This window comes from Myotis myotis, unplaced genomic scaffold, assembly GCF_014108235.1.
Source record: "Myotis myotis isolate mMyoMyo1 unplaced genomic scaffold, mMyoMyo1.p scaffold_m19_p_10, whole genome shotgun sequence".
NCBI classification, from domain to species: domain Eukaryota; kingdom Metazoa; phylum Chordata; class Mammalia; order Chiroptera; family Vespertilionidae; genus Myotis; species Myotis myotis.
Genome location: NW_023416314.1, coordinates 37,689,687 through 37,717,406, shown reverse-complemented (window position 1 = coordinate 37,717,406; position 27,720 = coordinate 37,689,687). Strand labels below are relative to the sequence as shown.

Genomic DNA, 27,720 nt, shown 5'->3' with positions numbered 1-27,720 from the left:
CCATGGCTGGGTCAGTTTGTCATCATACCCAGTCACGCCTTGCATACCTTGCCTGTTGTAGGTATTCAGTCCATATCTAATGAATTGTTTGCTTTTTGTTAAATGAATTGTGAGATCAAAAGATGAATAAAATTATTCCAGACCAAATTTGAAGAGCATCTGTCCAGTTGGAGGAGCAATGTGAGCTCAGCAGTTCATTGCTGTTGGGATGGGGCTGTGTTTTGGGGGATGTTTTGTTTTTTTAAAGCTACATTTATTTATGGTCAACCAGGGAGACTAAACAGTGGGAGCACGGGCTTGGACTCTAATGTAATTCAAGTGAAATCAGAAGAATTTCACCAGAAAACTTAAAAGGCATGAAGTTGATATTATAGTAAAATTAATATTCTAAGGAAAATAGTCATTAATGAGAGAAAAGAGCATTCTGGAAAACTGTGTTCCATTTAGGGCACCTCATTACCAGATTCTTTAAGGGAAACTGGAGGGAGTTCAGAGACATAAAGAATGATGAAGAGCCTGTGGGGATTGATTTCCAAGCAAAGATTTAAAAAGACTAAATATGTATAACTTAGCTGAACAACAACTAAGTGGAGATGTAACTATGTCAAGTGTCTCATATCAAGAGAAGGAATGTGTTTCAAGAGTTGAGGGGTCTCTTTCTCAGTATTGGAATTAAAGGAAGAATGAGAAAACAATCTGTCCTAACCAACTTGTAAGCCATATTTAGACTGTACTGGGATGTCAAATCTCAGCTCCTCAACCCTTTACCTCTGAAATTTCAACCAACTCCTTTAAACTTCAAGTGCATAGAAAGAATTGTATGACATACCTCATGGGGTTATTATGCAGAGTAAGTGAAATGACATAAATAAACAGCTAAGTTCCATGCCTGGCACAGATTGCATGTTGAGAAGAGCTATAGCTGCTACTGGTATTCCCATTATCGTTAAGTGGTAGGAATTTAAAGTGCTAGAAGTCAGACTCAAGGGTTGCAGATTCAAGCTCTACCACTTATTAACTCTAAGTCTCAGTTTCTTCAAACCATAATAGAGTTACAGTGAGGACCGAGGGAAATAATATAATGTGAAATGTTTAGCATAATGCCTGGCATAATTAAACTACTCAGTAAACATTATCAGCTATATAATTATTTTTGTTATCATTAACACAATTATCATTCTGCCATAGAACCTGGCCGAAGGCCTAGCATATATTTAAATTATTTCCCAATTTCCCCTATTATAAACAACATCATATACATACCTATACTTTCACCTATCACTACGGTCACATGCATACACATACAAGCTGTTCCATAGTCATTTGTTGAATTGAATTAAGTAATTTTTTCCAATTGTCATGTCAGGTATTTATAGTCACTGTACATTCCTGGGGAAAGGCCAGAATGGGCTTCTGTATTCCTTGTACAATCAAATTTATGATAACAGATTTAAGTGATGCAGAACAACTGAAGCACACATTGCTGGGGGAATACAAAATTGTATAGCCACTTTGAAAACAGTTTGGCATTTTTAAAAATTAGCATGTACCTACCATCAAGTCTAGAAATTCCTCTCCTAGGTATTGATCCAAGAAGAATAAAAATACAAGTCCAAACAAAACCCTATGCTATACACAGGTGCAAATCAAATGTTATATATAGCACCTTAATTCATAATAGCCAAAACTTGAAACAACCCAAATGTTTATTAACTGGCATATATATATATATTTGTGGCATATCCATCCAGTGGAATCCTACTCAGCAATGAAAAGGAATGAACTATTTATACATGCAGCAATATGAATGAATCTCAAAAATACAAATGAAAGAAGGCAGGCATGAGAGGCAAAATATTCCACGATTCCATTTACAAGACGTTCTAGAAAACTGTCTCTGCCCTATTAGACTGTGATCTTCTTTATCTGATACAGTTCTTTACATCAAGATTGCATAAAAGTGAATTGGAAGCAGAAATGCTGAGTTTGATCAGTTTAGAGAGCAAAGTTTAGCTACCAAGGGAATCTGAAATCCAGTTTGGGTCAAAGGTCAATACAGGGTAGTTGGGATAAATCAGGGTGTACAGAACTAACATGAGGGCAGGGAGCCAAGATTGAGCTTGCTAGACCTCACAGATGAATATCTGCTCTAATGGATCTGACTGTATGTTTGTCCACTCACATAGCCTTAGGGAAAATAATTTTCGTTATTTATTTATTTAAAATTTTTATTTTTATTGATTTCAGAGAGGAAGAGAGAGAGAGATCGAAACATCCAATGATGAGAGAGAATCATTGACCGGCTGCCTCCTGCATGCCCCCTACTGAGGATTGAGCCTGAAACCCAGGCATATGCCCTGACCAGGAATTGAAAGGTGACCTCTTGGTTCATAGGTCGATGCTCAACCACTGAGCCACGCCAGCCGGGCAACCTTCATTATTTAAAGCTGATTCCAGTTACTACTGGGGGTCTGATTTACCTAACTTTAACAAATTTCCAGTTCTGCTTTGCTTATCCATTTGCAATATGCTTGACTGACCCTCTTTCGAAACTCACAAAAATTGGCAACAATAGAGACCACACAGATCATGCTGACTCCAGAGATGCATCAGTTTAATAGTGCTTCTGGTTGTTTTCTGAAAAACATAAGCTTCTGAAGCAAAGGTCCATTTTAATTGAAGTGTTTTTAACATAACATATTTTATAATGATAAGTTTGACTCAAATATAAACCGGCCTCATAAGTACAACTTATGATATAAAGAAAAGAGCCTGTGGTTAGAACTCAGCAAATGTAGATTCTGTTTCCGAGGTTCAATGTGTTCAACCTTAGAGAGGCCACTTAATCTCTCACTTACCTTGTGAAGTAAGTGAAGCAGGTGGGCTGGTGCTCTCAAAGGTGCCATTTAGCTCTCTCATGAATCCCGAATTCTAAGCATAATTGGTGGTATGATTGGAATGAGGAATGGAAGAAACTTCTCCATTTCTTAGACTTAAGAGCTTTTAAATTTGACTTTTAGGCTTTTCAGACCTCAGAATGGCAGGCCTCAACTGTGTCCAGTGTTTACCTTATAACATACCGATTTTGGAAAAGAACTGGCATGGTTTATAGATGGGGATGAAAAAATATTTAGGTTGTTCTTGCAACTAGAGGCTCATGATCAGGTTCTTATACTTTCCCTTAGAGGTAGATATTGCATCAACTCACTGCAAGAAACAACATTATTGCTCATATTAAGTATTCTTTATGTAGCTTTCCCACATCTTTGAAAGAGTTGCATTTTCTTCTCGGAAGGCAGATTTTATTTTTGACTTGGTGGTGCCCATTTTTTGAGCTCTTAATCTAGTTCTTTTTATATCAGCGAAACCTTGGCATTTAAAAATGAATTGAAACATTGATAACTACTCCTATAGAGATTTCTAGCTACATAAGCCAGAACTGTGAAGTTAAGTCTTTGATGCATATGTGCATTTTTAATTTCTTATTTTTTTAGTTCCTCGAGAACAGTTCTCTTTGTAGTCAAATTCATTGTAATCCCATCACGAAAGTGTTGATCTTTTAGTATCCTTTATTGAAGCATTGTATTAATCCACATTCCCTCACGGTAACAGACGGTTTGTATCAAACATATCATGCAGCTTAGCTCCAGCCCCATATGGAACTAATAAGCCACGCAATAAGTGGCCTTGTGTAGTTTGGAAGTGTGTGTGTGTGTGTGTGTGTGTGTGTGTGTGTGTGTGTGTGTGTTTTGTCTAAACTGAATTTCTCCTGCCAAAACCTAAATGCCAAAATGATTCCTGAACCCCCGGAGTCTTTCCTGGCCTGGAAAAATTGTGTGTTTATAAAATAAAGATAAGATTGAGCACTTTGATATTAAATTAGGCCTCTTAGCTCAATAAGAAGATGCTCACTGAGTATTAGAATTCAGCATATATTTCTCGGAAGAACAATCACACTTTACTTTCAAATATGATCTCCGAAGCTGCATATGGTCTTACCTCATGAATGGAGCACCGTTTATCAAGCTGTAGAAACTAGTTATTTCAACTACAAGAGCTTTAACTTCATAGTTGATATGTCCTATTTGGTGAAACTCACAGTGAATATGTAGTGTTTTGGGATGGAACCAGCATGAGGCTTTGGACAAATGCTCTATTTTTATTCAGAAAGGTGGTGTGGGAGAGGAAACAAAGAGAAGATAGTTGATGTTACTGACATGGCTACAGTTGTCTGTTGCAGTCTAAGTGTACCCTTTGCTCTTGTTTTCTTCCGTTTTGCTTGTTCCAGTAACTATACAGCCGGCCCTTCCTGGTTACTTTCGTACAGGAATTTCCTCTCGCTAGAAGACAGTAGCATTTGTTCATTTTTCCAGGGAAACCGCTGAGCATAGCTTGTCCCCACTTCCCATCTAACCTATCGCTATGTGTAGTTTTCACCTAGTAGTTGACAAAAATGTAATTGCCCCCATGGAGTTCTAAACCAATCAGAGTAACGCTGAAATTCAAGCTAATTGAAACCAAAGTTCCACTTAAAACCGCTTACACTCTTTGGGGGGTGGTGCAGTAGGAAGTTGTTACAAAAGGTGTTTATTTCAGAGACTAATTTGAGGCAGTTAGACCCACAGCAATATTTTATTTGCCTGGGTTTCTTGGCATCTGCTTTTCCCAATCAGAAGTGAGAGCGGAAGGAGCTGCGTTGAGGGAAGTGTGGTATTGATGACAGTTGGTGAGGGCAGGTTTTGATGGAACACACAGTAAGATTTCTCAAAGAAAGGAGTACTTCAGTCTTTTAACCTGTCCTTTCCAGTTGCCTCTGGAGTTGTTTCCTCCTTCACTCTCCTGCTTAAAACTCTGTAGTCGATTCTAACTGCTGACAAGAAAAAGTTCTAACTCTTGAGCTTGGCGCTTTCGGCCAGGCCCTCGACTGTTTTAATGACTACCCTCTAAAAACAGGCCTCAGGAGTTTCCATTTCCTATAAAAGTCCTCACTGAACTCTTACAACAATCTTATGAGACAAATATTGTTGGTCCTGTTTTATAGACAAGGCACCAGTTGGTTATGTACTAGTAACTTGCTCAAGGTTTTATACATTCTATGGCAAGGGTGGGGAACACGGTTGTGTGAGGCCCGCAAAATCATTTGGTCTGGCCCTACCAAGGCATAATGGGCGAGTTAATTAAATGTTTGACCAAATATAGCAGGCTAATTTTTAAGTTGATAATTTTGTATGGTCCGAGAATGATGTTATAAATATCCAAAAGGCTCTTGGCAGAAAAAAGGTTCCCACCCCTTTCTGTTGTGGGAACAGTGAGTCCAGGGCCGTCATTCCAAAGACAGAGAATGGATCACAGTGCTTACCCAGTGGACACTAAATAAATATTTGTTGAATAAATGATTAGGGCATGTAGGAACTTAGGATATGTAATTCTTTCTCTCCTTTCCTTCTTATTCTTGTCCTTTCCTCCTTGACCTTGCTCCTTCTTTTCCTTCCTTTTTTTTACTAATTAGATTAGAGTGTTAACTTGTTAAAGCAGCAGTTCTCAAGCTGTGGGTCGTGACCCCTTTGGGGGTCAAACGACCCTTTCACGGGGGTTGCCTAAGATCATCGGAAAACACATATATAATTACATATTGTTTTTGTGATTAATCACTATGCTTTAATTATGTTCAATTTGTAACAATGAAATTGGGGGTCACCACAACATGAGGAACTGTATTAAAGGGTCGCGGCATTAGGAAGGTTGAGAACCACTGTGTTAAAGAATTACTTAATGCACATTTAGATTTATTCCTCTCCTGAAGCAACATATTTGATAGTGGTCAGCTCTACCTGACATAGTATAGTACAGAAAGGAACCCCATCCTACCCCTTCTCTTTTTATAAACTTCCCCCGAGGTGTCCAAAGAGATATCTCCTGTAGACTCTTCCATCAGACCTGCCTTTCAAGTGAATCAGGAAAGATTTGACTCTTTCAGCCAAGTTTGACTTCCAACACCATCAGAGGTGGGCAAAACCAGAAATGGGGCCAAATGGGCTGATGTTTCTTCCTCACTCACATTGTGTGTGTACCTTAACCATAGTTTTCTATCAAACTCCTTAGATATGTGGTTAAAGCCTATAATTTTTAGAGCATTTAGAGTGGACTCATAGAACTTTGAAAGGCTCTAGGTTTCTCAATTGCCATATGCAAAGTAGAATGACAGTAAAACAATACTTTAGAAATTCAGAAGGAAATTATTCTCAGCCTTGGATTCTATACCCAGGCAAACTATCATTCAAGTGTGAGAATGAAATAAAGGTATTTTTACTAGTAAATATTCAAGGTGTCAGAAAAGATACCTCCTATGCTTCCCTTTCCCAGAAAGTTATTCTGGGATATGCTCCACCAAGATGAGGCTGTAAATCAAGAAAGAAGTCATGAGATCTAGGAAAACAACAGCTTCAACACAGAAGTGAAGTAAGCAAAATGTCCAAGGTGATGGTGAAGGAAAGTCCTAGGAAGATAACATGGAACAAGCCTAGAGAGCAGCCAGTTCAGACTGGAGCAGAGAGAGGGATGCTTCAGGAAATACCTCCAAGGGAGCAAATGGACGTGATGGGTTATGTGGTGTTTTTAATCAGATTGAGAATGATTTTAAGGTTTTGTCCTAGTTTGGGGAGGATCTAGTGATAGGTTCATAGGTACTCAACAAGTAGTACTATCAACAAGATAGGTACTCAACAAGTGGGAAAAAATGGCAAATAGCACTTTAAGAAAAACAAACAAAAACTACAAAAAAAGGGAATAGTATATTACATAGCTCAGCAGTGAACAGTATTTTTGTAGGTATAGTAAAGTAAACACTGAATATTAATTTAACAAAAATGTGATTTTGAATATCTTGAGAGGAGGCAGAAGAAGTATATTTGGGAGAATACAGTTAAATCCTTGTATGCTTTAATAAAAAGTAGATATTGTGTGGGTAAGGGGATAAAATGTTAGTCTAACAGAAGAGTAATATGGGAGAGCTAACTTCTTATATTTCATTATAAGAACATGGTAGATGATGGCCAAAATTGGAAGAATAAGAAATATTAATATAAGTATATTATTCAGAGATATGGGAAAAAAGCGGTTAAAAGTAGTTGCTGCTGAAGAGCAGAGAGCTGTTGCTTTTTCATTATGTGCTTTATAGAAGTTTCAACTTATTAAACAGTACATGTACTTTATTTTAAACTGGAGGCATGGTGCACGAAATTCGTGCATGGGGGGTGGGGAAGTTCCTCATGGCAACCTGCACCCTCTCACAGTCCAGGACCCCTCAGGGGATGTCCGGCAGTTGGACATCCCTCTCACAGTCTGAGACCGCTGGCTCCTAACTGCTCACCTGCCTGCCTGCCACATCACCTCTAACACCTAACCACTCTGCCTGCCTGCCTCATCACCCCTCACCACTCTGCCTGCCTGCCTGATTGCCCCTAACCACCTCTGCCTGGGCCCCGCCACTGCGGTGATGTCCAGAAGGACTTCTGGAAGGTCGTTCGGCTATCTGGTCTAATTAGCATATTAAGCTTTTATTATTATAGATATTAATGTATTTGTATTATGTGTGAATTTCTTTTCTCTAATTTAATTGTTAGCACTCTTAGAGATGTCCCCCATTTCCTCTCCCCCCGCCCAGACCTTTGTCCTTCAGCCCCCACTCCCTCTCCCTGGACTTTCCCACTTTGTTGTCTGTGTCCAGGGCCTATGCATATGTACATATATGTTCTTTGGCTGATCTCATATCTTGAAAATTAAAAGGATGACGTGGTAGAAAGACTTTGGAGTTATTATTAGGTTCTCACCTTGGCTTTGTCCTTTATCAGCTCTGTCACCTAGGCAGGACATTTGCTTTACTGAGTCTTAGTTTCTTTCTTCTTCTTCTTCTTCTTCTTCTTCTTCTTTTTTTTTTAGTTTCTTCATTATGAAAAGAGGGGGGTTGGAGAAGATGATCTCCAGTGTCTCTTTAAGCTGTCACATTCTAAGCTTCTGTGATAAAAAATAATTGTGCTATGCAGCAAATGAAGAGTTAAGGCCTGGGTGGAGGCTCAAAATGCCCACATTTTCCCTTTTTGGTTGAAATCAGACTTGCAGGCAAATTTTCATTGTGGTCTCTGAAAAGAATTCAACACCCACCTTCCACTGTGGGCCTGGGGCAAGCAATTGACTATGTACTGGCTCAGGGACACATAGCTTAGTGTTATTTCAGTATGGTTTTTTGATATTTAATATTTTTCAGTATGAATCACAGGTGAAATTTCCATGCCATGTGTAAACAATTTCACTTTTTTATTGAAACAATGAATTCAGGAATGTCATATTGGGATATCAGCCATTTCACTTTTATCAATGTATGGAAAAATGCTTTTATATTAATATAAGAAATGATGTCATTTAATATGGAGTAGATCTTATAATTCAAGGTCAACAAATCTCAGGAGGTGACTTAGGTCACCAAGCTAAGTTTTGGAAAAGGGAAAAAATACTTTCCTTTTGTCTTTTCAAGTGTTTTTACCAGTTTTCCTCTGACTCTGGGGTAAATGGCGGAGTAACATGGTTGTGAAAGGGAGGCTCTGACTAATATCTTTGCCATTGAGCTCTGTGGTCCTAGAGAGTTTACTTTCCCTTTCTGGGCTTCAGTTTCCCCATCTGCAAAAGCAAAGTATTGGCTTAAATAATATTCACAATTCCTTTTGGCTTTATTTTTTTTTTTTTTTTTTTTTTATTGCTTAAAGTATTACAAAGGGTATTACATATGTGTCCATTTTATCCCCCCGCCCTAGACAGTCCCCTAGCCTCCCCTATCCCCCAATGTCTTATGTCCACTGGTTATGCATATATGCATGCATACAAGTCCTTTAGTTGATCTCTTACCCCCCTACCTCCTGCCCCCCAACCCTCCCCAGCCTTCCTGCTGCAGTTTGACAATCTGTTTGAGATTCTGTTTCTACTGCCTTGCATTGTGTGAGTATTCCAGAGACCCGGTTAGGTTTTGGCATTTTCCTTTAAAAGTTCATTGTAGTGAGAATAAACTTCTCTGTTATGTGAAAAATCAGTTGAGTACTAGATACAAACAAAGGAAGACCTACTTTAATATTTTTTTGTTGGTCATGGTTTTATTTTTTAAAAGAAGAAAATATTTAGATGTTTGACTTGGTCACTTTTAAAGTTAGGTGCTAGACACTGTCGGACTCCATTATCCACCCAAAAGGTTGGTCATCAATGCATCCTTTGGATTGATTTATGACCAAAAGAGGGATATGGGGACAAAAGGAGCCACATGGTAACCTGACAAGCTCAGGGAAGGCCTGCATGACAGTCTTGCAAACTCAAAGACCTAAGGTAACTACAAAGGATGGTCTAAAATTAAAACTTTAACTAAAAGCTGTCATGGTAGGTAGTCATGTACTAGGCCAGTATCTTCCCTGACAAGGTCAATCTTTACCTTAACTGAGCTTATTGTCTTTTTGCATCTAAGGTAACATGTCAGAGTAACTTGTAACTTCCCTTTTTCCAGACCCCTCGGGGCACAACCAAATGCACCTCGGCCCCAGGACTGGAGACCATAAATTCCTTCATTGTTATTGTTATACTAGAGGTCCGGTGCATGAAATTCGTGCACGGGTGCCGCCCCTAGGCCTGGCTGGCGATCAAAGCATGAGGTCTGGCATGGAAGGGCAGGTCTCAGCTAACCTCTGGGCCCTGGGCAGCACCTGGGCCCCGGGCCACTGCATGCCCCCCTCCGCCTGAGTCACCGCACCCGAGTCCCCACGCGGAGATGCAGTGAGCGCAGCCACATGCCGTGGGCCGGGCGCAGTGTGGGCCTCTGGGCCACCCAGCGCTGCCGCATGGAAGCCGGGCGGGCAGCACCACACAGAAGCCAGGCGGGCAGCACGCTCTCTCCCGGCCCGCCTCTCAGACCGACTCCTGCTCAAACCCACAGGGAGCCTGACTGGCCCCTATGGTCCCAGCAACTGCAGCCCGACTCACCTGAAAGAGGCAGGGGGGGTGCAGGGCGGGCTCTTCGCAGGCACCCGGCACCTGAGCATGGGGGTTCCCCGGCATGCAACCCCTGGATTCCCGGAGGGTGGGGGAGGTAGCAGGGGGAGTGAGAGAGAGCTCAGCAGACATCCTGCATTCTCACCGCACCTCTGTCCCCATCACCTCCACCCCGAGGTAGCCAGCAAGACGTGTGCTGACACCTGCCATGTTCCACATCACCCCCTGGTGGTCAGTGCATGTCATAGCTAGTGGTTGAGCTCCCCATCGAGGGGACAATTTGCATATTAGGCTTTTATTATATAGGATTAATGGTTGACTGTTAACTATCCTGTACTCACCTAAGTAAAAGAAGTATGTGTCTATCATTTTACTTTTTATCCATTCCCAGAGATTACTACCCCCGTCTTTGCTTTCTCCCGCCTCCCTAATCTATCACCAATGGATTTCATGTAACCCACATACGTCTCCTCTTTGATGTAATATATAAAACAAGGTGAAAAAAACACCATTGTCCAGATCATTATCCCAAACGTTGAGATTCTGCTTCCTGGCAATTGTCGACAGTTTGGCTCAAATAAAGTCACAAAAATTCAAATGAATAAATAAAAGTTAAGTACTAGAAAAGTAAAACTTCAGAACTAATGACCCTTCACATTTGTACAATATACAGTTACAAAGTGCTTTTTGCATATGTATCATCTCATTTGAAAAATACATTTCTGCCGGGCTGTGTTGCACACTTACTGTGTATTTGATATTATGTGTGTGAGCATGTGTATGAATGTGCACATGTACCTATTTCAGATCTTATTATGGTCAGTTAAGGAAGCAGATGGTATTCAGAGACAGAGTGAGAGGATGCAAGGAACAGACAGATGAAAACATTTAGCAAGATACTCAAGGAACGTAGAAGGATACTTAATTTTAAAAAGCAGCCTCTAGCAGAAGTAAATAAAACTAAGAGCAGATCAAGCCCACAGACCGTAGTTTCCTCATGCTAGTCCTTCGGCTCTGTGCTCTTGTTCTGCATAAAGAGGGAAATTATAGATACAAGAGCACATCCTCTGTCAAAAGTGCCACTCATTTGTTTAATAAGCACTGAGCACTAGCATTGTATCAGACACTTCAGCTATCTGAAGAATACAGCATGATTCTTACCCTTGCTCATACAAAGAGAGGATCAGCAAAAGAAGGGCTGAATGTGCTCAGAGTATATAATACCAGCCTTCAGTATCTAAAACCAAACACTGGTTTTATGGTCTCTGTCCCTGGAATCAATGTTTGCAAATCCTACAAGGGTCTTTGAAATATTTTGCTTCCACAGTTAGTCATTCTTGATCTTCTCCAACTTTAGGGGGCAAAGGAGCAAGAAATGAAAGGGGTACTTTTAAACACCATCCCAAAAGTGTGGTTGATGATACTGGGATCATACATTCATATTTCCTGTTTTTGAGTAAAAAAACACCAACATGTTTAATAGATCATGTTTCTGAAGCATTGCCTAGTATCTGCCAGAATTTCTTTTAACTCTATTTTTTTTACCTTTGCAGCTAAGATATCAACATGGACTTGGGACTCCAGACTTGAGGCAAACCCTTCCCAACCTGAAAAACTTCATGGAACATGGACTACTGGTCAGGTGGTGAGTACCTTTATTTCTGACACGCAGAAACCGTAATGTACACAATCTCCTGAGGAACTTTCCTGATTTCCACACTACTCCACACCTGCCTTACGGTTTTCTTCTGTAATAAGATATCTGAAGAAAAGGAAAGGCAGCCATTGTACGTCTGTACTAAGCTCCAGCCTGGCAAAGGGCGGTGAAGCACTCTCAGGAAGGGAGAAGGTTCAGGGAGTATTGTTTGAATGTTGGGAGGTTGGCTGGGTGAGCATCGTTGAGCACATTGCTGAGGCAGACAGCCCTCCGGTTCATAAAAGGGAGAGACATCGAGCCCTAAGTCTTTTCTAAAGAACAAGTGAAGGTCATAAATACAGAATGAACACCAGGATCAGCGGCTGTGAGAGTTACGGGGAGAAAGCAGACAAGGAATCGGTTAGGTTTGTCAGGACCTAGTCTTGAGACCAGGAGGCACATACTAGAATGTTTCTTGTGTTTGATGTCAGTGCCTTTTGTGCCCTGAGGGCAAGCCACTACTTAAACGTGCTTTGTCAGTACAGACATGACTCTTAAAAAGAAAGGGCAGATGGAGATCCAAGAGGCGGCATCGTAGGTAGAAGTTACACTCACCTCCTCCCAGGTCCAAACTGGAATTAAAACTAAATTATAGAATAATCAACCCAAATAACCAGCTGAAGACCAGCTGAACAGAAGTTGTATAATCAGGCATTTACAGAAGCAGCCACATTTAGACTGATAGGAAGGGCAGAGAAATGAAAAGGCCTGGCCCCCCATTCAACACGAGGTGGTGGAGAATCCGGAGGGATGTCTCAGCTGCAAAGGTCCCCTGAAGGGCATGAGGTCTCAGCCTCAGCCAGGCTCCCCAGCCTGGAGCACCAGAGCCAGGAAGAGGAGCCCACATAATACCTTGCTGTGAAAATCAGCAGGGATTCAGTACCCAGGAAGATACCGAGTCTGCTAGTAACCCAGGCGCACTCTTAAAGGACCAGCACACAAAATCTCTTTTGCAGCCACTCACCCTTGGCTCCGGCAGAGGGAGTGTGGTTCAGAGTGAAGTGGAGTCATGTGAGGATAGACAGAGTTGTGTGGCTCCGGGGAGAGAGCTGAAGGGACAGCTGCCAGGTCCCTGTATTGAGTCCCTCTCCCACACCTCCTGTAGATGTCGTCTTTCCTGGGTGGAGCATTCCCCTCCATACTGCATCAGTCTGGAAAGCACTGCCTGTTGTGCTTTCCCACCCTCCCCACTCCCTGTTGCCCTGCCCTGCCCAGCTCATGCCTGCTAAGGAGTCAGCTGCCTGGGCCTGGATATCAGAGACCAAGTTGTGTGGCTCTGGGGTGGGGGCCATTTTTCTCTCTGGTGCTACCCTTCCTATGCGGAGCCCTCTCTTCACAGCCAAATGTGATAAACTCTGCTGCCCTTACCCTGACAACTCCCTGAGAACGTCAGCACCACCACAAAGGTCCATGGGCACTCAGCAGGTAGAGGCTAGTCTGGGTGTGCCCTGAGACTTCTGCTGAGTGGCCTCAGTCCCAGCACTGGTGCTGAGTTTGAATCTATCAATCTGGTGAACACAACTTGCCCCTCCCTGGTGACTCACTGAGAACCTACCTTGTGCAGCTCATGTTCCTCCAGAGGCCCTTTTAGTGACTAAGCCTAAAGTCAGCCAGCAAGTGGAGGATAAAGGAATCAATCCAACAAGACGATATAACCCTGGTAACCCAAATATGTAAAGTAAATCTTGAAGGACATAAAGGGAGAGATGAACAGTAATATAATCATAGTAGAGAATTTTAACACCTCATTGATATCAATGGATAGATCTTCCCGACATAAAATCAACAAGGAAACAGATGGACTTAATTAGTATTTTTAGAGGATTTCACCCCAAAGCAGCAGAATATACTTTCTTTTCAAGTGCATGTGGCACATTTTCTAGGATGGACCACATTAGTACACAAAAGAAGCCTAATAAATTTATGAAGATTGAAATCACATCAAGCATCTTCTGTGACCACAGTGGTTTGAAACACATGAAGGCTAAATAACATGTTACTAAACAATGAATGGGTTAACAATGAGATCAAGAAAGAAATCAAAAGATACCTTGAGACAAATGAAAATGGGAACACAACAACCCAAAATTTATGTGACACAGTGAAAGCAGTCCTAGGAGGGAAATTCAGAGCATTACAGGCCGACCTCAAGAAACAAGAAAAATCTCAAATATTCTAACCTTATACCAAAATGAACTAGAAAGAGAAGAACAAACAAAGCCTAAAGTGAGTAGACAGTAGAAAATTGTAAAAATCAGGTTGGAAATAAGCAAAATAGAGTCTAAAAAAAACAATACAAAAGATCAATGAAACTAAGACCTGATTTTGAAAAGATAAGCCATATTGATAAACCTTTAACCAGACTTATCAAGAACAAAAGAGAGGACCCAAATAAATAAAATCAGAAATGAAAGAGTAAAAGTAACTGACACCACATAAATACAAAAGATTATAAGAAAATGGTGTGAATAACTATATGCCAACAAATTGGACAATCTGGAAAAAATGGATAAATTCCTAGAAGCAAACAATCTTCCAAAACTGAATCAAGAAGAAACAGAAAATCTGAACAGAGCACTTACAACTAATGAAATCAAAGCAGTAACTTAAAACCTCCCAACAAACAAACATCCTGGATTGGATGGCTTCACAGGTGAATTTCACCAAACACTGAGAGAGGAACTAACACCTATTTTCTCAAGTTACTCCAAAAAATTTAAGAGGAGGGAAGACTCCCAACCTCATTGTATTAACATTATCCTAATTCCAAAACCAGATAAAAACACTACAAAGAAAGAAAATTATAGGCCAATATACCTGATGAGCATAGATGCAGAAACCCTCAACAAAATATTAGCAAACCGAATCCAGCAATACATTATAAAGATCATACACCATGACCAAGTGGGATTTATTCCCAGGATGCAAGGCTAGTACAGTATCTGCAAATTAATCAATGTGATACTCCACATAAACAAAATGAAGGATAAAAACACATGATCAAATCAATAGATGCAGAAAAAGCATCGACAAGTTCCAGCATCCATTTATGATAAAAACTCTTAGCAAAGTGGGAATAGAGGGAAGATACCTCAACATAATAAAAGCCAAATTTGACAAGCCACTGCAAACATCATACTCAGTGGGGAAAAACTTAAGCATTTCCCTTAAGATCAGGAACAAGACAGGGATGTCCATTCCAGGGATGTACTGGAAGTCCTAGCCACAGCAGTCAGCAAGAAGAAGAAATAAAAGGCATCCAAATTGAAAAGGAAAAAGTAAATCTGTCATTTTTTGCAGAAGACATGATACTATATATGGAGAACCCTGAAGATTCCACACATACACATAAAAACTAATAAATGAATAGTAAAGAAGCAGGATATAAAATTAATAATCAGAAATTGGTTGCATTTTTATATACAAATAAGGAACTATCAGAAAGGAAAACTAAGAAAACACAATCTTATTTACAGTTGCTTCACACACAAAAAAACAAAAAACCTAGGAATAAATTCAACCAAGGTAAAAGACCTATACTTGGGAAATTATAAGATACTGAAGAAAGAAATTGAAAAAGATACAAATAAATGGAAGCATATATTGTGCTTGTGGATAGGAAGAATTCACATCATTAAAATGTCCAAACTACCCAGAACAATCTATAGATTCAATGCACTTCCTATCAAAATACCAATAGTGTATTTCACAGAACTAGAACAAGTAACCCAAAAATTTATGTAGACCCACAAAAGACCCCAAGTAGCCACAGTAATCTTGAAAAAGAAGAACGAACTTGGAACTATCATGCTACCTGATATTAAACATACTATAAGGCGGTAGTAATAAAAATGGCACGATAGTGGCATAGAGACAGATATATCGATCAATGGAACAAAATAGAGAGCCTAGAAATAAACCCATGCCTATATTTTCAATTAATATTTTACAAAGGAGTCAAGAACATACAATGGAGTAAAGACAGTCTATTCAATAAATGGTGTTGGAAAAATAGGACAGATAGAGATACATGCAAAAAAATGAAACTAAACCACCTTCTTACACCATATACAAGAATAAACTCAAAATGTGTTAAAGACTTAAAGGTAAGACTCGAAACCATAAAACTCCAGGAAGAAAAACATATGCAGTAAAATCTTGGACATTTCTCTTAGTAATATTTTTTCTGATATATCTCCTCGGGCAAGGTAAACAAAAGAAAAAAATAAACAAATGAGACTACCTCAAACTAAAAAGGTTTTGCAAAGAACTCCTACAACACCAATAAGCAATCCAATAAGGAAATGGGCAAAGGACCTGAATATAAACTTCTCCAAAGAGAACATACAGATGGCCAATACACATATGAAAAAATACTCAACATCACTAATCATCAGAGACATGCAAAAAAAAAACCCACAATGAAATACCACATCACACCTGTCAGAATGTCTATCATCAATAAATCAACCAACAAGCAGTGTTGGGGTGGATGTAGAGAAAGGGGAACCCTCATGCACTGTTATTGGGAATGCAGATTGTTGCAGCCAGTATGGAAAACAGTATGGCCCTAACCTGTTTGGCTCAGTGGATAGAGCGTCGGCCTGCAGACTGAAAGGTCCCAGGTTCGATTCCGGTCAAGGACAGGTACCTTGGTTGCAGGCACATCCCCAGTGCGGGGTGTGCAGGAGGCAGCTGATCGATGTTTCTCTCTCATCAATGTTTCTAACTCTATCCCACTCCCTTCCTCTCTGTAAAATATCAATAAAACATATTTTTAAAAAATGAAAACAGTATGGAGGGTTCTCAAAAAATTAAAAATGAAACTGCCTTATGACCCAATGATTCCACTTCTGGGTATATATCCGAAGAAACCCAAAACACTAATTCTAAAGAATATACGCACCTTTATGTTGATTACAGTGTTATTTACAATAGCCAAGATATGGAAGCAACCCAAGTGCCCATCAATGGACAAGTGGTCGTACATATATACAGTGGAATAACCTCGGCCATAATAAAGAGTGAAATCTTACCATTTGCAGCCACATGATGAAATAAGTCAGAGAAAGACAAATAGCATGATTTCACTAATATGTGGAATCTAAAGAACAAAGTAAAGAAAAAAATTGAAACAGACTCATAGACACAGAGAACAGACTGATACTTGCCAGAGCGGAGGGGGTTTGGGGAGTTGAGTGGAAAAAGGTGAAGGTATTAAGAGCTACAAATCGGTAGTTACAGAATAGTCATGGGGATGAAAAGTACAACATAGGAAATACAGTCAATAATATAATAACTGTATATGGGCCAGGTGGGTACTGGAAAATTGGGGGGAACACTTTGCAAGTATATGGTTGTCTAACTACTGTGCTGTACACCTGAAACTATTACAAAATAATATTTAATGTAAACTAATTTAAAAATAAAATTTTAAAATATCATTAAAAAGAGAAGGGGAGGTGGAAAGTCTGCCAAGAAGACATTAGAGTGATTCACTTGACTTAAATAAATGGGAAGCTATTGACACTAGCCATGTAATAATTCTTAAAGTTTGAATCTTTAATGATAGGTAGTAATTCAGAAAATTGTGTGAATGGAAAATTAGGCCTTTAGAAAGTTAGACAACTTGGAACAGCATGGTTTCTTCTAAAGAGCACTGGCTTCTGATCCCTGATTTTTCTCTAACCTGCTGTGTGAACTTAAAGTCCTGCCTCTGAAATGTAATTTCCTCATCTGTAATCCCTGCCCTGTTCATTTCACCAGTTTGTGGTGAGAACGAAATGCAATGTCAAATGGAAAAACTATTTGAGCGGAGGAAGGTACAAGATTGGTTTCATTTTCTTCTGTGCCGTGAGGATAGGTCTTGAGGATAATAAGAAAACAACACATATGATTAACCTTTACTTTGACATTTTTTATTTTTGTCTCATATGATCTTCAAAATGCAAGTTCCAGATGTCTGATTTTAGATAGGACTCTTGTTAAGCAAATACACAAATGTTTAAAGAATTCTAGTCAGAATATAAAAATAATTATAAAAGCATAGTGTTGATGTGTCCTAAGGAATGAGGGATAGGAACTGAGTTTTAAAATGAGGAGGAGGAAGTTAGCAGACATTTATTTAGTTAGCATCAACTCTGTAAAGTCTGGAGCATAACAAGAAGTATAAGACTCAAGGCCTACCTTTAAGGAATGTGTGATCTAGTTGGAAATAGGTATATAATCCGTGAGAATTTTTATAACAGAATGGTAAATAACCTAAAATAATTTTTTAAAAGAGAGGTAACCCACACATTACCTGATTAATCACCGATTAATCACCGATCCTCAATTAAGCCTATAATTGCTTGCTCTGTACAAGCAGCAAATTGTCCCAGTGTCATTTATTGAAGAGTCTGTCCTTTGTCTACTGTTTGATAATGCCATCTCTTTTATATACCAGCTTCACGTATATGCATGGATGTGTTTCCAGGCTCCCTGTTCTGCGCCATTGTTTTGTCGATGCCTAGGATAGTACCACATGTGTAATTATTATAAGATGTAATTTCTGTAAGCCTTGTTGAAGTTTGAGGATGCCCAATAAATAGCATCCCTCTTCCCCCTGACATTTGGAATAATTTGAGACAGGAGATACAAGAGACAGACTAATAGAAATCAAAATGTCAGTTTTGTTACTGATAAAGCCTCTTGGAAAATGTGGCTTTAGATCTGTAATAAGAAGAGCTTGCAAGTGTCACTCAAAATTAAACTTGCCCTCACAGTCACAGTGTGAACGGGAGGAACCTGGGCTTTCCCCGCAGAGGCAGGTTCTTCCATGTCTACTCTGCGGAGAGCGGTCAGATGGCTCCTGCAGGAACCCAGACGAGGCTAAGCCAAGAATACTCAGGTTTTATTTTTCTCTCTAAATTCACCACTCAGAAAAGGCCCTCCTTCACTACAGAGCTTGTGAGTGAGAGGATGGAGAGAGGCCAGGACTGTTACTCCTAAATCACATTCCTTCAGAGCAAGGGAATGGGAAGGTAACCCCAACTTCCTTGATAATCTGCTAGGGCAGGGCTCCTACTTATGGTTCTTTTTCAAAATTCATTTGGCTTTTCTTGACATATGAATTATATTTGAATAATTTGACAGCTTTATGATAGTGAGTCTTTAACTGTGAGCATGGTGTCTGTATGTTTTTTAAACATGTATCAGTGAAGTATTTTAATTTCCTTCATAAAGGTCTTACAAATCTTTTATTAAATACTTAGTCCTAGGTAGCTTCCCATTTTTATGTTATAAATTTTTCGTTACAACATCCAACTTTTTTGTAGTAAGTATATAGGAATACCACTGATTTTTTTGTATTTTGAGTGTATCCAGCAACCTTGCTAACATTAAATACAATAGGTTGTCTTAGATTTTCTTGGATTTTCTGTGTATATAGTTTTATTTTTAATAATGGTGTTGTTTCTTCCTTTCTATTTTTACAACTGTCATTACTTTTTATTATCTTATATTTTATTATAGAAGAGGAGCAGTGACCGTGAATATCTTTGTCTTATTCTTGATTTTAAAGAGAATGCTTCTAACGTTTCACCATTAAGTATTATATCTACTTTATTGCAGGTTACAACATAGGTACTTTATTAGCAAAAGGAAGTGTCTTTTCTATTCATGTTTTTTTAAATCATGAATGTGTATTTTGAATTTTATCAAATGCTTATTCTAAATCTATTGATAATACTATATTTGTTCTTCTTTACTATGTTAGATGTGCCAATAAGTATTAATATATTTTCTAACATTAAACTATTTCTCCTGGGATAAACTCTACCTAGTAATGATATATTATTTTTTCCTATATTATTAAATTTGACTTGCTAATATTTAAAGAAATCTACATTTGTGAACTGAGATGAAACTTGCCCATAATTTTTCTTTCTCATATAATTCTTGTCTGATTTTTGGCAGCAAGGTTGTAATAGCCTCATAAAATACATTGAGGATCTTTTCTTTCTTTTCTATTCTCTTTGAAACAGTTTGTACACAGTAGGAATTATCTATATGTTGAAGGACTGATAAAACTTAGAAAAACCTAGTGTTTTTTGTTTGTTTGTTTGTTGAGGGGGGAAATACAGATTTTTAACTACTGCTTTAATTTTTATGATGATTATAGGCCTATTTATGATGTTTTTCCAATTCCTAATTAACCCATTCCAGGCTGATTTCCAGTTTTATCAGTATACCTGAATTCCTCTTCTCTAGGCAGGTGCCTGCTGAACTCTATGTTGCCAAAGTCAAAGGACACGTATCTATCCTTATCCTATTCTTCGTCTCAGTACCATTCCTACATTCTTGAAACATTCTCCTTTCTTGGCTTCCACAATACTACCCTCCCATAGATTTCCTTCTTCCAGCAGCTCTTTCTCTGTCCTTCACATTCCTCCTTACTTACATGATCATTAAATATGGACTTCTCTGTGGTCCTGTCTTAGGTCATTCTCTTTCTCTCTCTACTCTCCTCAGGTAATCACATTCATTCCCTTAGTTTTGAAAACTAACTAACTATATAATATATATATATATATATATGGCTAAGTGTCCGTCCATCCGACCGGTAGCTATGATGCGCACTGGCCATTTAAAAATAAACGGCACCGCGGACCTGACACCAACAAAACAACACTCGGCTTCCCCCAAATGGGACACAGGCCCCGCCACCACCCCAGAGCGGCACCCCACCAAATCACAGCCAACACTGCCAAGACCCCATGGCGCAAAATGTGGCCCACTGCCCAGCCCAGCCCAGAAACGGTTGCTGTGGGCACCGGGTAATGACATCATGTAGCAACGCCTGGCTTCTTCTCCCTAGTGACTAGCCTCCTCGGAGTTTCTTCAGCCCAGAAACCCTACTTGTTTATAGCCAGGTGCAAACATTTTACAGTTTAACCAAATGTTTGTGAAGCATTTTCCCATGCCTCATCTCATTTGATCCTCACAGAAGTCCTGGAGTAGGTATATAGGAGACTCGGTGGAATCCTATTTTCTTTTCATTAGCCGGAAAACAGAGATTTAGAAAGTTTAGAAGCTTGACCCAACTGAAAAGAAGTAAGAAATGGTGGAACTTGAAAATGACTTCAGGTTTTCTCACTGCGCCAAATACAGTCAAACACTGCTGCAGTTAAATGTTTCACCCTTTGTTCTCCTTGTGTGATCTATAATCATAATCTGCTTCATGTTGATATTTACTGCTGTGTTGCTGACAGTTACCTGAAAGAGAAGTTGGGGTGCTTCACTGGGCTGGAAAAAGTTTAGCTAAATCAGAAAGCAGGTCTAATTAAGCAAGTTTATTCTATACTAGAGGCCCAGTGCATGGATTCGTGCACGGCGAGGGAGGGATGCTCCCTTCAGCCTGGCCTGCACCCTTTCGCAATCTGGGACCCCTCGGGGAATGTAGCAGTGTGCCAAGCGGCAGGCAGCCAGAGAGGAGCCTGAGCTGGGACCAGACGCCACACCATTTGTGCTCATCCCGGGCTGCTGCCGCCGCTTGGTAGCGCTGCCGTGGAGTCAGGAGAGGCTCCCACCCCGCAACTGTGCTCTCCAGCTGTGAGCCAGGCTTCTGGCTGAGCGGCACTCCCCCTGTGGTAGTGCACTGACCACCAGGGAGCAGCTCCTGCATTGAGCATCTGCCCCCTGGTGGTCAGTACACATCATAGCAACTGGGCAACCAGTCATTCTGGTTGTTTGGTCGTAAAGGTCACTTAGGCTTTTATCTATCTATAGATAGATAGATAGATAGATAGATAGATAGATAGATAGATAGATAAAAGGCTAAGTTGACTCGCGCATGCGCAATACATATAAAGCTCTCACTGGCGCCAATCGCACGCATGTGTTTCGATATGTTATCGGCGATCATGAATTTGGTTGACACTTATATTATAAACACTTACATTATGGTTCTCAACGTTATTTTTTCAGTGTAAATCTCTCCTACAAACTCTGTATAGTCAGAGATCTGCTTAACACCTCCCTTTGAAATATCACAGACATCTCAACCTCAACATATCTAAAGCTATCCTTCCACCAGTCTTCTTTCTCTCAGCAAGTGGCTCTGTCTACCCATTGCTCAAACCAGGGGAATCATCCTTGATTCCCTTCTTTTCATTACTCTCACTAGATTCATTCTAATCATCCGCAAACCATCTCATCTCTACCACTTCCCACCATCGCTATTACCACCACCCCAGTCCAAATCCCTGCCTCCTCTTAACCCGACACTGCACTAGTCCAATTTGTGTCCCTGATTTTACTCTCTTCCCACCTTTGTCATTCTCCACAGTAGCCAAAGTGACCTTTAAAATGTTCAGTTACATCTTAATCACTCCCTCTCTTCCCTGGGGAATAAAACCCAAGCTCTTGTTCATGGTCTGCCTGGCCCCTTCCTCTCCGCTGCATCTGACACCACTCCCGCCCTTCTCTCATGGGCGGTCGCTACACTGACCTCCTTAGTTACATGAGCAAGTTCTTTCCTGACTCAGAGTCACAACACTCACTGTCCTTCTGTCCTTCCTTCTCTACTGCGGTGATCCGCACCCCACTCCTCACATGGAGGGAACAGTATTGGCAAAGGCACAGTAGCTTTATTGGCAAAGAACAGACTACCTTGCCTGGAATGCAAATTCATGTTAGGATTGAGAGACTCTGAGTTTTGTGGTACATAGAGCTTATACAACTTAGGAACCCTTTTCAAGAAAAGGATTATGGGCTGCAAATGCAAAATTAGGGTGGGGGAGTAAATATTTAAAATGAGAAACAAAATCACAGCAAATTACTGGAACTTCAGAGATTAGATCCCTTTCTTCTGAAATCTTTTTAGAAAATTTACCCAAAATGCTTACATAGAACTGCGTCATCATTGCAGCCTGCCTGCCTTTCTCTTCCTGGGACACTGTAATTTCCACAACTTTCATTTCTAAGGTACAGAGAAATTAAGTGACTTTCCAAGAATGGTTGACCCATGAGCCTCTAATAATATAACTGGAATCTAGGTCTCCTGGCACTGGTGTAAAAAACCCATTAAGCCACAAATTGACACATTTATGCAGTACCCCTCTGTGCCAACGGTGCCAAGCGCATTAACATGAATGAATAGTATGGTGCCGCTTTATGGTGCTCTAATGAAAAATGGGCTACCAGGGTAGATGCAAAGTCCTGCAAAGTGAATGCTACGTAATGATCCCAAGTAAAGACCACTGCAGGAAGGCAGGCTGGAAGTTACAAATCTAAACAAAGCTGGAACAAGCCCTTTAGCCTCAGAGGAAATCTGAGAATTTCCGAGAGCAGCCATGGATGGAGGAGTTACCTCCCCAGCCTGTGCTCCTTAGGGCAAAGGGTAAAAAAACTCACGTTCCTGAGGGAGCCGCTTACATCTTTTGTAAAAGAAAACATTGCCATTTTCTGTGGGTTGTTGCCATTCACAGATGGGTCTCTGTGGAAGCAATTGCTGTATGTTCTTTCAGGATCGAGGATTTCAGACTGAGGACCAGCGCAGGCACTGGAACCCTCTGAGTGGCCAGCTTCAAAGTTCTGTGATAGCTTGTTTTGTTTGTTTTTTTAAAGAAAAGACAGTGTGATTAAAATTCCTCTTTTTCTTTCACATTACATAATTCTTACCTAATACCAAGAGCATCTACCTGATTAATCCTACAAGTAGCCCCTCTTCCTTACGAACACTGTTCCGTGGGGCTCAGTGCTTTGTGCCAGCTCTTTCCAGGAGTCCCCATTTTCTCATCCTAGGATGACTAACCCCCCTTGTAACTTCCAAGCAACACAATTTTTAAAAGCAGAATTTCAGCTCAGGGGGTGTACTCTTGAGTATTTTGGTTAGAAGCCACCAGCGTGGCACTTAATCATCCCATTTTTCTTTCGTTTTTACTACTAAGTGGTCTAAGATTCAAACAGAACGCACATGCACAGCTGGTGCTAGTGCTGAGCTTTGGTCAGGGAGGTAAGTGCATGCGAGCTGCTCTCGTTGGCTGCAGTGAGATGAGGAACCAAGTGGAAGAGATGCTGAGGTTGCTGTGACAGGCTATGTGCTGGGGCCCAGCATCCGGGTCCTGGGACAGTCCCTCGATTATGTCTCTTCATGCTCTCTTACCCGGTCTCAGCTGACCCCCCGGCATACCACAGTCATTTCTGACCTCAGTTGTTTTCTTTTTATTGAATGCATTAGGACCTCAGTTCTTTTCTCAGACAACTTCCCATATCCTAGAATAGCCTGTCCTTGCCTTCGCCCTATCCAGATGTTGCTCTCACTTCAGATCCAACTCATATCCTACCTCACTTACTCACTCAACAGGTACAGGGACAGATGCAGAGATACATATGTATTCCCTCAGTATCTTAGGTCCACTTCTCCTACCAAGTCTTACCCACTCAGCTTTTGAGCAGTTGGAGGCTAGGGACTGTCTTACTCATCCTGGGATCCCAGCCTGGCGTTGAGGAAGGAGGAGCTTGGTAAGCGATGAGCATGTGGATGAATCCTGTTCTGTTCATGGAACATGCTGCTTGAACTTGCATTTAAGGAGTTTATAGTCTAATTTAGGCAATGGAATAGGAACAGATCATAGCAAATGGAAAAATAGAAAGTGTGAAGTATTATAAGAAAGGTAGATAAGTTACCTAGAACTTTCAGAGGAAGTAATTCCTTCCTGGTGAGGGGTGTTGGTGAGAATTGGATAAACCTTCACTAAGGAGATAGAGTTGAGTGGGCTGGCACCACAAGAAGGATTTGGACATGTGAAGCCTGGGGTATGGAGCAGAGTCGGTTAAGGAAACAAGTTGCCCAGGTGTAAAGAGCAGGTAAAGGCTCTGGGCTTGAATACCACTTCCACTACTTACTGTGTCTGTGACCTCAGGCAAGTTGGAGCTATCAGCTTAAAATAGTGCCTACCTGATAGGGTTTAATCATAGAGATTAAGTGTGTAAATACCTAGCATCCTGCCTGGTACATAGTAGTACTGAGTACATGGTAGCTATTATTATAAATATCTAACAGATAAGTGAATCATAGCTATTGTCTATTGTAAGAATTAAATCCATTCTTTGTTAAAGGTGTTTTGTTTTTCCTTTAATGTATACATTCATCCCCTTACAAAAAGATAATAGACTATGACTCTTGGTCAAATATTTTAATAACTAACCCATATTCTATATCTGTTTGTAAGGAGACTACAAAATATTCACCATCTCCTTCTCACTTTCTCCTAAGGAGAAAGTGAGATAAGTACCTTCAGAAGCCTTAGAGATAAGTACCCTACAAATCTGTTTGCCTACCTACTTTTTTGTAGAGCTACCTTCTTGGGTAACTCTCACTGTAGTTAGAAGTTGTGAATAATAGAAGTGTCTTCTTTGCAAAAGTTTCCATGGTTTTATTTAAGCATGCAACAAACCTGTGAGGGAGAGCAAGGACGATGATCACTGATTTACAGATCAGAAAACTGAGACTTAGACATGTGAAGTGACTTGCCAAGATCACGTGGTAATAAGTGATGGAACTGGGACCAGAAACCCAGGCTATCTGACTCCTAGTCCCATGTTCTTTTGACTATATCAGGCTACACCTTTTAGTTAGTGATCATGCTTTTCTTTCTCTGAGCTTCCCCGGCCCTCTAACACCTGTTACCTTCCACAGGGCCACCCACCGAAGTCAAATACAGAAACATGCACTGCAAAATCAAGGCAGCAGCTCTGATGAAAGCATTTTTAGTTGCGTGCCCTCCCCCATTTACCTCAGAGAGGTAGAGAACTGAGAGTCCTAAACTCTGTGATGAATTTAAGAACTTTTAAGACCAAAAGAAACAAAATAATTCTGTTTTAATTCATTAGTTAAGAAACATAAAAGCAGGATTTCAAAGCCATCTGTCCTGCTTTATACATGTAATTTTTTGTTCTAAGTTTAATTTTCCCTCTTATAAAGCTTAAACTGTCTAGCAGCAAGGGAGTGTGGTACAGTGGAAGGAGCACTGGATTTGGGAATCTGAAAATGTAGGCTCCAATTCAGCTCTGCTATTTAATTTTCATAAATCATTTTGAATATCCATTTTTTAAGTAGAGTTAATAGCACCAGCCCTATTTCCCAAGTATAGTTGTATGGAGCAAATGAGATAATGTCTGTCTAAGTGGTTTATAAACTAAAAAGGACTACAGAAAGTACTGCTAAGTATTATTCATGCATTTAACAATTCATTAAGTGTCTCCTCTGCATCTAGCACTATTCAAGGGACAAAAGAAGATTCCAGAGTGTAAGATTGGCCGTGTCTTTTCCTAGTTGACAGTTGTTTAGTTTATAATCTAAATGAGCAGATAAGGCAAGCTAAATATTTTGAAGGATATAACTTGCAGAAATATTCCTATGCATTGTTCACTCCTACTGTCATGTGGGACTTCAAGCTGAGACCCAGCTTCAGCGGACAGTCTGTTCCAGTGATGAAGGCCAACCATGGACTGACTCATTTGATGTTTTTGAGCCAAGTGTGCTATTTGTATGGAGACTGCATCGGTTTCATTGAGCTTATTGAGGACAGAGCATGTGAAAAGTGACCTTGGCTTGCTGACAGTATCTCCAGATTCCTTCTAGAGCTGAATGATGTGACTTGGGGAGAAGCAACTAGTGGCTTTATGTGCGGTCATCTCACTTCAGGGCTAAAATCTTTAGATGGTGCTGCTGCTGACCTAGCCTTCCATTCCTTCTTATAAATAGAATCAGGCTCAACAGCACATTAAAATAAACAAATAAGTAACGAAGAACTTTGGCACGTTTTAAGAAAATGGTTCTCTTTTTTCTTTTCTTTTCTTTTTTTTTTTTTTTTTTTTTTTTTTTTGAGTAAAGTGAGAACAATGAAAACCTACAGCAAGTAAGCCAATCTACAAAAGGTAACAATATAGTAGTACTGCTTTTAAGCCAAATACTCATCTTTGACATTAAGGCAGTGCCCAGCATGAACAGTTTTTAAAAGCCTCACTTTTACAAAGCAAATCTGGCCTCTTTCCTTCTCTCCATCATGCAGAGGCCGATTTCAGAACTAGTTTCTGGCAGGTGACCCCTGAGGGACTTGAAAAACATGTTGTCTAGCTGATGTTGGTTTTTAAATTTAGATCAAATGACACAGTCTTTGAAGTCTCAAGAGCCCTACTTAAGGTAGCTGTAGCAGATACACTTGCCTCTCAGAGTGCTTCTTGCAGGCTGGCATTCTGAATAGCAGAAGTGAAGCCTGGTCAAAAATAAATGAAAAAGAAAGTTTTATTGGGGTTATTTACTGGAAGATACCTCTTTTAGAAGAAACCTTGACAAGTCATCTCGTTGCCTCTAGACAGGAACACACAAGGCATATGGGTATCTGCAGTATTTTAAAAGACCTTGGGGGACCAGGCTTCTTCTATAACTCATTCCAGAGTTTAAACACCCTCGCTTCAGGAAATTCTTCCCTATATTTAACTTACAGGCCCCCTCCTGCCGTTAACACCCATTTCCGCTTTTTTCTGTCTCCAGTTAGGATGAAGAACAGCTGGCCAGCATCCTCTGTGTGCTAACCCTCGGCCAGTGACAGAAAGTCACTGGGGTCTCCCTGGGCTTCTTTCCTCAGCCTCCAGCAACCAAGTCTTTACGCCAAATCCAGATCTTTTTCTCTTTGTTTTTATTTGTGGCTTATTTCTTTCTTTTCATTCCTTTTGATTATATAGTAATATGTGCCTAATGAATAAAATTTGGAAGACGTGAAAAATATATAGAAGAGGGGGAAACCACAATCCAGGGAGCAAAGCTGCTGTTGGGTTAGTTTTCTATGTGTATCTCATATGGAGGAGTTGCGATCTCCTCTACACCAGTGCTGTTCAGTAGAAATACAGTCTGGGCCACATGTGTGCATTTAAGTTTCTGGCAGCCACATTGAAAAAAGATAAAAGGGAATAATAGGTAAATTAATTTTAATAATACATTTCATTTAATGCCAATA

At 40.2% G+C, this 27,720-nt stretch overlaps 1 protein-coding gene across 9 annotated transcripts in view; it reads left to right on the top strand.

The window, feature by feature from the left end:
* The window catches only part of UVRAG (UV radiation resistance associated), a 277,758-nt gene that overhangs the window by 234,385 nt on the left and 15,653 nt on the right, over window positions 1–27,720 (top strand). For 8 of the 9 annotated variants that reach the window (XM_036324920.1, XM_036324925.1, XM_036324919.1 and 5 more), the window contains one exon: window positions 11,577–11,668. In XM_036324920.1, the coding sequence (XP_036180813.1) occupies window positions 11,577–11,668 (92 nt within the window). Of the gene's footprint in view, window positions 1–11,576; window positions 11,669–27,257; window positions 27,315–27,720 lie in introns of those variants that run through there. The other variant, XM_036324927.1, reaches the window with a different exon arrangement.